At 37.4% G+C, this 11460-nt stretch overlaps 1 protein-coding gene across 1 annotated transcript in view; it reads right to left on the reverse strand.

Annotated features, from left to right (window-relative positions):
* The window catches only part of TNNI3K (TNNI3 interacting kinase), a gene marked incomplete at its 3' end in the record, with an annotated part of 285722 nt that overhangs the window by 53275 nt on the left and 220987 nt on the right, over positions 1 to 11460 (reverse strand). The window contains exons 23-24 of the mRNA XM_082863164.1: positions 4925 to 4984; positions 1600 to 1769 (exon numbers count right to left, since the gene is read on the reverse strand). Of these exons, the coding sequence (XP_082719290.1) occupies positions 1600 to 1769; positions 4925 to 4984 (230 nt within the window). The remainder of the gene's footprint in view (positions 1 to 1599; positions 1770 to 4924; positions 4985 to 11460) is intronic.

The following is an 11460-nucleotide window of genomic DNA, read 5'->3' on the forward strand; positions in this document are numbered from 1 at the left end:
CGCATGGCAGACTGTACTTATTCCTACTTCATTATGCTTTTTGTATTTATGCCCTTTGCCGTATGACTCTGTAGGACCTCCCACTAGAGGCTGAGTATATTTTCTCTCCCTATCGATGTTGGACTCAGCTATGCGACTTGCTCAAGGAATGTCGTAGGATGCAGGAGACTGTGTATTGGAGATTGGGGCGTGTAAATGGCACAGTTTGCTATGGAAGAAAGCTGAACTCTTTTTTCCTCTTTTTCTGACTTGCCCCTTTGCTTGAACTTTTTTTTGTGGCTTTTGTTTTTCCTTGAGGTAAAGTTCACATCATATAAAATCAATAGTTTTAAAGTGAAAAATTCAGTGGCATTTAGTATACTCACAATGTTTTCTAAGCACCACCTCTATCTAATTCCAAAATATTTTCATCCCCCCAAAATAAAATTCCATATCCATTAAGCAGTTACTCCCAATTTCCTCCTCCCCAACCCAGACCCTGGGGCCACCAATCTACTTTTTTGTTTTTATGGGTTTACCTATTGCTATTGATGGAATTGTGTCCCCCCTCCCTCCAAATTCATATGTTGGGGCCCTAACCCCGTATGTGACTGTATTGGAAATAGGGCCTTTAAGGTTGTGATTAAGGTTAAATGAGGTCAGAAGAATGAAGCCCTTGATCTGACAGAATTTGTGCACTTATCAAAAGATAAAAGGACTCCAGAGCTCTCTCTGCCATGTGAGGGTACAGTGAGAAGGTGGTCATCTGTAAACCAGGAAAATTTGAAAGTCCCACTAGAACCCAGCCATGCTGGCACCCTGATGTCAGATTCCAGCCTCCATGGTGAGAAACTTCTGTTGTTTAAACCATCCAATCTATGGTATTTTGTTATAGCTACCCAAAATGACTAGTACACCTATTCTGGATATTCATATAAATAGGATCATACAATATGTGAATTTTGTCCCTGGCTTCCTTCATTTAGCATGTTTTCAGGGTTCATCCATGCTGTAGCATGCATCAGTACGTCATTCCTGTTACGGCTGAATAATATTCTATTGTATGGATACCACATTTTTTATCTATTCATCTGTTGATGGATTTTTTTTTCCCCACCTTTTGGCTATCGTGAATAGTGCTGCTATAAACATTTGAGTACAGGTATTTGTTGAATATCTATTTTCAATTCTTTTGGAAATATACCTAGGGGTGGAATTGCTGGGTCATAAGGTAATTCTCAGAACACTGAACTTTTGGTGCTCAGACCTTCAGAGTTGCTTCTTGATTCCCACACAAGAAATTCTTCCTTAAATTCCATAAGAAACTCCCAGAATACTTTCAATAAATTCCTTTTGTTGCTGTAGCTAGACAGTTCTTGCTGTAGTTAGACAATTCTTGCTTAAGCAAGAGTTAACCCGAAGCTTAGAGAACCTAGACTAACAGACAACAAAATTTCTAATTTTTGGTCAAAATATTAAAAGAAAAATAGGTTCAAAACTCCCCTTTCAAAATTTGCCACAGGGGTGGTAAGTTCCCTGTTGATACTAAGCAAATCAGGTGATTATCTTGATGAAATTCTGGAATCTGACTTTACTGTGTAACTGTCAACTACCACTTACCTTTGGGACCAGGCAGCATAGGACCTTGCATTTAGAGCATATTCCAATTCAAAACGACTCCGTAAAGCTGCCACGTGGCTCCGGCCAGGCCCTCCGCGGCTCAGCAGACAATCAGAAGAAGAGGAAGGTGAGAGAGACCCACTGCTGTTACTTGATGCAGGCGACATCAGCTGAGTGAAGGAGGGGCAATTTCAATCAATTAATAAATCCAACAGGCTTAACATCATAGTATAGAATGCAGATTTATTTTAACTTTCCATTCGAGGATTTCTCATATTTTAATTTCTATTCATCTCAGCTTACTTTTCCTTTCAGCCTCTGATGGCAACACCTGGCTAGCTTTTTTTGACCCAGTTCTGTGATAAGAGCTGGCCCATAAAACTTATGCTTGTCTTTAACAAAACACAGTAGGCTCAAATCAGATTCATAAAATAGAACATTATTATTTAATGGTTAAAAGATTCTCTACATTTTTCACTATGGTGATGAGGTTCATGGCAGAGTTCCTTTAAATTGGAAGCTTACAGTTATTCCCTTTACATAAAATGGATTTACACACTTTCCCAAAAATCCATTTTATAAAATGAAGGCTGCTTTAATGTCCAGCAAGCATGAGGACTAAATAGAGTTGTTGTAAGAGAATTTTAAATAATATTTACAAATAGTTTAGTATAGTTAGAAAATAGAAGAGTGTGAGGGAAGAAAATGAGAAAAAGAAGAGGAAAAAATAAGAAAGTAGTTTTCTTGAACTTTTGACACCCTTGTTACTTATGCACTCTACGTAACACGACTGAGAATATTAGTGCTTTGACATTATAATTTCATAAGACATGTAGAGAGCAGACTTTGGTTTAAAAAAAATAATATATATAAATTCTAAACTCTTCACAGTAGCCAAGACATTTCTAAGTAAAGCTCCGAGAATCATGTGATGTCAGTATTGAAATGAACCTTCAAACTCTTCAATGATTTAATCTCTTCTATGCATCCTTTTCAAGTCAGCTATGCAATCTGATGGGGAACCTCCAGTGATGGGGAACTCACTGTCTCCAGATCCATTCATTTATGTTAGGACAGCTCCGACCAATGGAAAGTTCTTCCTCACAATTAACCAGTTCTATTATTGTACTTCATTTCCATCTGTTGGCCCACAGAGAACTAGGCCATTCCCTTTCCTATATGACAGTTCTTCAGATGTTTAAAAACAGCTGTTGACTCATGCTAGATTTGTCTTCTCTGGGATAAGCATCCCTGGTTCCTCTAATTGGCTCTCACATACAGGATTTTCAATCCATTCACCACTCTGATCTCTATTCCCTAAAATTTGTGTTCCAGTTTTAATTATCCCTTTAAAAGGACATAACTGGGAACTATTTTGTTTGGCCATCTCAGGAGAGAGAGGAATGATCACATTCTTTATTCAGATGCAAGACAGATACTTCATATTCTAACTCACCAAAAGCTTATTATCCACTAACCTTCATGATGCTCCTAAACCATATCTCCAACATTTGATTCTTTTGCTATTGTTTCTTTGACTCTGGTGTATGATGATATATTTATTCCTATTAAATTATTTCTTAGACATGTCCTACTACTTTTCCTGCTTTCAAATATTTGTTGTCTCTCTCAACTTTACTATATCTACAAATGTGATGAGCAGAGCCTTCCTCACCTTGATCTTAACCACTGACTAAAAAGTTGAAGAGTAGAGAGGATAGAGCCTTATGGAGCTACACAAGTTAAGATCCTTAAAGATGATTCTAGTTCATTAATTAGTGCAATGCAGTTCAGCAAATTCTCTTTGCATATAGCCCATAGTTATTCGTCTTTTCTACTAGGGGAGATTGTGCTAAGAGGCTTGGTCAATATAACAAGACTAGCTAGCTTAGCAGATCCTACCATTGTCCCTGTTTCTGGAATTCTCTCTCTGATCTAACTGGATATATCCCAGGCTTGGCACAGCCTTGCTCTGTCAAACACAAAGGTTCAGAGTGAGAAGATACTTGGAACTCAAGCCTGAAAAGCATCTCTCAACATCCCAAGCCTCTGGCAGATGCTCTTGTTAGTAGGGGCTGCTGTAGTCCCACCAAATATACTTCTACTTCTCTCCACCTCGTTTGTTTCAGGACTGAAGAGAAGGGAAAGGAAGTTTTATGTTTAAAGAGTAAAGCTTCCTCTTTGTAAGTTCTAGTAAAGATTCATGTCACTTCAGGCAGTAATCGCAGACCTGGAACACTTTTCCAAAAGATTAGGTTCAAGGGAATTCCCTGGTGGTGCAGTGGTTAAGACTCCGTGGTCCCAATGCAGGGGGCCCAGGTTCGATCCCTGGTCAGGGAACTAGATCCCACATGCATGCCACAACCAAGAGTTCTCATGCCACAACTAAAGAGCCCACGAGCTGCAACTAAGGATCCCGCCTGCCAGAAATAAGACCCAGCACAACCAAATAAATAAATATTAAAAAAAAAAAAGATTAGGTTCCAGTCACTCTTTGTTAAGATTTTAAGGAAAGAAAACTTTCCTTGGATGGTTCCACTTTGGGATTTAGTTGTGCAATCTCAGGTTGATGCTGTTTTTCCCCATTTTTGCCCCTCCATACACTCGTTTATACGTGAGCCTGTATGTGTGATGTCCATCCCTCTCTCCTGTAGCACTCACTTGCATTTGGGAATATGTTATTATTTTTGAATTAATGCTCATGTTTCAGTTCCCTTGCCTATTTTCAAATGCTATCTCCTGAACAGGTGTATAGAAAATTAAGGCAATTATAGAGAAAATTAAAGCAAACAGCTCCTTGATATTAAGGAAAGAAAATTCCATTAGTCTCATTACCAACACACATCACTTTATGTAAAATATGTGTGGTATAAAAGCAATGTCTCCCAATTAATTTATGTGCTAATTTTAGTAATAATTTTTCCGGTTCTTATTGAACATAAATGGACAATGGCTTAATGTTTTAGCTTACATTTCGTTGTTTGTAAGAAATTTTGTATAGAAGGTAATGATTTACATAATTACCTTCTAACACATTTGTTATTTTTAAATTTTTATATATCAATTTTTTAAGCTATGCATACCCATGTCCATTTGCTTGCCTGATTATTTGTTGGAAGGGCCCCAATTCACTCTGAATTTGCCTTTGCCCTACAGATGCAGTCAATTCTCCTCCACCCTAAGAACTTAATTGACAGGGTGAAAATATGAATGGAGTTATGGACACACACTTTCTTTCCACAAGCACCACCTTAACTACATTCCCCAATGTCATTAGATATTCAAGCTTTTGTAATGGACATATTTCAGAAGCCAAAGTTCTTACCTCAGTGTTGCAGAGACACTCTTCTAACTTGGTAACAACTTCAGAAAATTCAGGTCTTCCCTGTAAATAAAGAAAAGACTTCTTTTCCCCAAAGAATAAAAGGGATGCAGCTGTCTTTGGATTTTAAAATTGGATATTTGCATGTGCAAAGAATGAGATTAACAATAAAGTAGATTTTTATTTAAAATACACTTGTATTGAAGTGTTAATTGAATGTTCACTTGCTGTTCATGGAGGGATGTTGAGTCTCCCTCTGATAAGAGTTTTAAGTCAGAATTTGCAACTACATTCAGATAATGAAATAGTGGAAAAGCTTTAATTAGCTTTGTGTGCTTTAACGCGGCAGGTTTGCCTCTTCAAAATCAAAGAATAAAAGTGAATACTAAAAACTATTAACTATCTCAGTGCCCTATAATACACTGTTCAATGTGTCTGTAGGGAAAGAACTGCTACAGTTGATTTTATAATTAGCTTTATTTTTGAAAATACCGTCTCAGATTCAAAACTAAGATCAATAGCAACCTCATGACTATGCCCTACATTAGGGGTTAAGATGAGCTTTTAATCTTCAAAAACTGTCATTAAAGATATTGTCCACTATGAACCTTAGTGTCAGATGAGTTTGGTCAAATAAACATTTCTTGTATTCTGATTATATTCCAAGCTTTGTTCTAGTTGCTAGAGATATATAAATGATTATGGATCTAAGGAAAAAATTCTCGGGATTTTAGAAAAGTTGGTTTCTTTTGAAGAAATTATATGCCTTCTTTTTTCAGGTCCTAAGGACATGTTACATAACCTATCATTTCTCCCTTTATGAAACTTTCACTGCCAGGAGGTGGATAGCCCAATTTAACATTCAGGTACAGTAACCAACTAATTTAGATTCTTAGTAGAACAATTTCTCCCTTAATATCTAGCCCTCCCCTGAGGACACTGCTTCCCCCAGAGCTCTCTCAAGAGGAAGCTGTTTTCTCTCACATATTCCTGTATTTCTAGGTGGGTGGGGATGGTACTGGGGGTAAGCAGGGTGCGGGGGGCGGGGGTCTGTGTCTTTCTCACTGACATTGTAACTTCCAAATGGTTTCTCCTGGAAGAGCCACCAGTTTGTCAAGCTTTTCCCCAGAGTCCCTCTCCTTTCTCTGAAGGTTTTGCATCTGGCTCACTGTCATGCTCTCTAGCACTACTCTCAGTGCTTTTATTATCCATGCAGATAATCATTAAGGTGGCCTGACCTCTGGGGCCCTTTGTCTCCTCTTCTGCAATGCTCTTATCCTCCACCTTCCCTTGGTCACTTAGCTCCCCGGTCATTCATACCCTAGGCCCTGTTACCAGCGATGCCTGCAACTCCCCCGTGCTCTGCATCCTCACAGTTTCCGTCAGATGGCCCTGGGGCTCTACCTCCTCTCTACCCAGCTCACTTTGTCCGGAGCTCTGACTCCAACAACTTTGACTGCATAAACCATCTTACCACTTAAGAAGATGCTGCTTTGCATTGTGAAGATTTTCAAATGTACCCTGAAGTAAAGGAAAATAGTGCAATAAACCCCTGTGTGTGTGTATATATATATATATATATATATCACTCAGCCTTAAAAACCATGTTTTTGCTACTATTGTTCTATCTTTTTGTCTATCATCCGATGTTTCCCCTATTTTTTGTTCCTGTTACCATCTTTTCACCATCATCCAGTCACCTTATTTCCTCCATGATTTAGCTTAGATTACACTGGCAATCTTATTCACTCCATCCCACATAGCCTCAACTCCCTTGCCCTATCATGAATTTTGTACACAGCTGGAAAAATCCTAGTCTTGACTAAATCCATCCTGACGGCTCTTATTTCAAAATTATGACCCTCTAACCTGAAGTGGACCCTCAGTACTGTTTAGAGAGTCTATTTTGTATACCTAGCTCACTCTCTCTCACTCTCTAAATGGCTGTTTTGCACCTTCTCCTCTTTCCTCAAACCTCTAGTTCCCGCTAATACTTCAACCACCCACCTATATCTAAACTCACATCATCTGCCTTCACTCCCTTTTCTACAGATGAACTTTGCCTGATTCTATCCGAGGGCAATTCCTTCACTGTGTACTAGATCTTATCCTTGCTAACCTACTCAAGGACATTGCTCTGACAATAATTCTCCCTTCTATTTTTTGCATCATCAGCGTTCCCTTTCTATTGTTTTATCCCATCAACCTACAGACATATAAATTCTTTCATCTTAAAAACATATAAACAAAAACAAAATAAAACTCTTGACTCTACTTCTTCCTCAAGCTACTACTCCATTTCTCTGTTCACCAAAATTGCTCTAAAGAGTTGCCTAAATTTGCAGACTCTTATTCTCCTTCCGTCTGTCCTCCATCCCAATCAGGTTTTCTCCTATAACACTGCTGAAACTGCTCTTGTCAAGGATACAGATTTACCTCCTCATTGCTAAATCCATCTTACTTGGCACAGCATTAAATGCAAATAATCATTCTTTTGTCCCTGAAACATTCTTCAACTGGACTTGAGGTCACTATTTTCTCATTATTTTAATTCACTATTACTTGCTATTTCTCAGTCTTGTCTTTAGATTTCACTTCTCCTCTTTATCTTTAAATTTTAAATTGCACCAGGCCTCAGTCTTTGGGTCTCTTCTCTATTTAATTTGTTGAGGATTTAATTCAGTCTCATGGCTTTAAAAAACAACTTCCAAATATCTATATCTAGCTTAGTACTCTTTCTTGAACTCTTAACTCACATATGCAACTTCTTGCATTTATAGTCTTCTCTGCTTCAGTAAATGGCAACTCTATCCTTTCTGCTTCCAAACACCACAGGATAATATCTGAATTCTCTCTTTGTCATACTCTTGCTTCTAATTCACCAGCAAATCATAATCATTCTGCCTTCAAAATGTATCTAGAATCTGAATGAACAAACTGCATTTATATTGGATCAACCCTCCCCCAGATAACAACTGTAAACTCTGGATAAAATGTAAAAGACTGTGACCTGAAAGAAACAGAGAGTGAACAGGAGCAGGTAGATTTTGGAGGGGAGTCACAGAAGAAACGAATGGCATAGGATAAGGTTCTTATCTTTTTTTTTTTTTACAAAATTTTCCCTAAGGGTAGGCCCCATCTGCATCTTAGAGAGCAATTAAAATTCTGATGGCGGCAAGCCTGCAGTTTTGCCTGCTTGAAGAACCCGAAGATAGAATTCAGGGCATCTAGGGTAGAGTGAATTAGCTATGGCTTTGTAACAAATTATCACAAGTGGTTTAAATCAATACCCATTTATTATCTCCGTGGGTCAGAGTCTAGTACAGGTTAACTGGGTCCCTTGCTCAGGGCCTCACCAGATTAAAATCATGGTGTTAGTTCACTCTGTGATTCTCATCTGAGGCTCAGGGGCCTCTTCCAAGCTCACTGGTACTGGAAGAATTCATTTCCTTCAGGTCCCTGTTTTCTTGCAACTGTTGTTCAGGGATAACGCTCAGCTTCTAGAGGATCCCCATAGTTCCTTGCCACATGGCTCCTATAAGCAGTTCACAACATAGCCATTTGCTTTCTTTCTGGCCAGCAAGGGCATGTTTCTCTAAACTTTTTCCCCTGTGACCAACTGGAGAAATATTCTTTGCTTTTAAAGGGCTCATCTGATTAGGTCATACCTACACAGAATAATCTTTGTCGTGCCATATGAGGAAACATAATTATGGGAGTAATATCTCATCATATTCATAGGTTTTGTCCAAACTCAAACGTAGGTGGTATTCCTGGAAAAAAGTGGAAGGAATCTTGGGAGCCATCCTAGAATCCTGCTTATCACATGTAAGCACTAGAAAATGAGGGGAAATCCTAGAAGAAAGGGGTCTGGGAGAGGGAGCCCCAGAATATGCATATAAACTCTGCCTAATTCTCTGGCTGACCTCTGAACCACATATGCATAGGGCAGACTCTAAGCAGCCCAGGTAGGCTAAAAGAAGTGAACTGAGATTAGATCTTTTGCTCAATGTAGGACATTGTTCTTACTATTTTTTCAGTCTGAATTATCTAACTCTTATTCCTGCCTGTAGAAACCCTCTGCCCTCTTCAAGTCCAACTCACAAGACACATCCTTTATAAAGTGTCCAAGGATTTCACAAAATAATTTTTCACTATTATTTAGATTTATTTCATTCTTTCTTGTGTTACAACTAGCTATTTACATGTCTATATCACTAGCTGGAACATGATTTGAGGGTAAGCAAAGGCCTGTTTACTCCTGTATACCTAGCATGTTCCACTGCACAGGATAGCTTAGTTGAGCTCAAATTTGTTACATTAAATTGCATCATGATAATAAAAAATTATACAGAATCTGACTACCTCTCATCCTTGTCTAAACCATCATCTTTTGCTTGTATTATGATAGTTTCCTTCTAATTACTTTTGCTGCTACTATTCTTTGCCTATTAAAAGTATGTTCCCAACATGGTAGCCAATCCACAGCTACCATCAGACTCAATAGTGAAATACTGAAAGATTTTCCTTTAAGATTAGGAATAAGACAAGGATGCCCACTCTCATTCAATATAGTATTAGAAGTCCTAGTCATAGCAATTAGGCAAGAAAAAAGAAATAAAAGGCATCCAACTTGGAAAGGAAGAAATAAAACTCACTGTATGTGGATGAGTTGATATAGAAAACCCTAAAGACTCCACCAAAAAACTGTTAGAACTAATAAAAAGATTCAGTAAAGTTGCAGGGATACAAAATCAATATACAAAGATCTTGTTGTATTTCTGTATACTATTAACAAGCTATCAGAAAGAGAAATGAAGAAAACAATCTCATTTACAATTGCATCAAAAAGAATGAAATACCTAGGAGTAAATTTAACCAAGGAGGTGAAAGACCTGTACACTGAAAGCTACAAAATATTGAGGAAAGAAATGGAAGAAGACACAAATAAATGGAAAGGTGTCCCATGCTCATGGATTGGAAGAATTAATAATGTTGAAACTACCCAAGGCAATCTACAGATTCAATGTAATCTCCATCAAAATTCCAATGGCATTTTTCACAGAAATAGAACAAACAATCCTAAAAATGTTATGGAACCACAAAAGACTCCAAAAGCTGAAGCAATATTGAGAAAGAACACAGCTGAAGGCATCATGCTCCCTGATTTCAAACTGTATTACAAAGCTATAGTAACGAACACAGTAGCCAAAATAATTATTTAAAAATGTGTTACAGATGAAGTAATGCCACTCACAAAAGCCTCCAATTACTCTCATCTTATATGGATAAAAAACCAAAGCTCTTGCATTCATCTCCAAGGCATGCACAGCCTGCCCCTGCTATTTCCTGGCTTCCTCTTCCTCTTGTGTAGCAGGTCACGCTGACTTCCTCAGGCTGAGAGCACACATGCCTTCAGGGACTTTGCATTTACCATGCTTCCCACCTGGACTGATCAGCACCCTTCATCTTTCCCAGGTCTTTGTTCAAATGTTACTTTATCAGTTTTTTCTTGTCACCATATTTGCCCTACTTATTCCATAGAACTTATCACCAGATGACTTAATACATATTTTCATATTTTTTGTTTATTGTTTACATCCCTTCGTAGCATGTCCATCCAATGAGGGCAGGAGTTTATCACTCGCTATTCTATCTCCAGTGCCTTCAGCAATGCCTGGAGCACAGAAGGAATTCAATAAATACTTGTTGAAAGAATGATAGAATTAATAGTTTTATGTTTTTTTACATTTTATTTTATTTTCAAACTTTTTGTATGGGTAGAAGGTTTTTATTATAATTTGCTTTAAGTATTTTTTTAAACCAATCAGGGAATACATTATAAATGAATGGCCTTCTTTTTGAACATTAAATCCAAAACGGTGTTAATATCTCATTGGAGAGCTGAAATAATGGTAAAACTATGATACTTACTAAACACTTAGAACATTTTATCTAACTCATAATGTTGTGTAATGTAGGCATTTATTATTTCTATTTTAAACATGAAAAGGAAAAAATAAGAAAAATTAAATAATTTATCTAAGATAGTATAGTCAGTAAATAGGAGAGCTGAATTCAAAGCTAGGTAGAGCTTGTGATCTTAATGCTCCTTCATTCTCTCTCTCTATCTGTGAAGAATAATTTCATTGTAAATATATGTTTCAGTGCCTGAGATTAGGTTCTGCATACTAGAAAGAACACTGGATTTGGAGTTAAAAGACTTGGTGTTAAATACCTAATAGCTATGTGACTTTGGATGGTTTATTAACCATTCTGAACTTCAGTTTTCTCAGCTTCAAATTGAATTGCCAAATTAAAAGAATTAAATAAGGTAATGTATTTGCAAAAGCTCAACAAACTATCAAGTGTTTTACAAAGTAACTTAATTTTTTAATAATCTATATTAATGGCTGTGCCTTGGATGTGAGTTCTCTGAATTTATGGTCAAATGCTTTAACAGTTCAGTTTGTGCTTTTGTTTATTGTGGGTATACATATATATTTGTTGAAGCATAGTTGATTTAAAATATTATATTA

Source organism: Leucopleurus acutus (assembly GCF_964270905.1).
Source record: "Leucopleurus acutus genome assembly, chromosome: 2".
Taxonomy (NCBI): domain Eukaryota; kingdom Metazoa; phylum Chordata; class Mammalia; order Artiodactyla; family Delphinidae; genus Leucopleurus; species Leucopleurus acutus.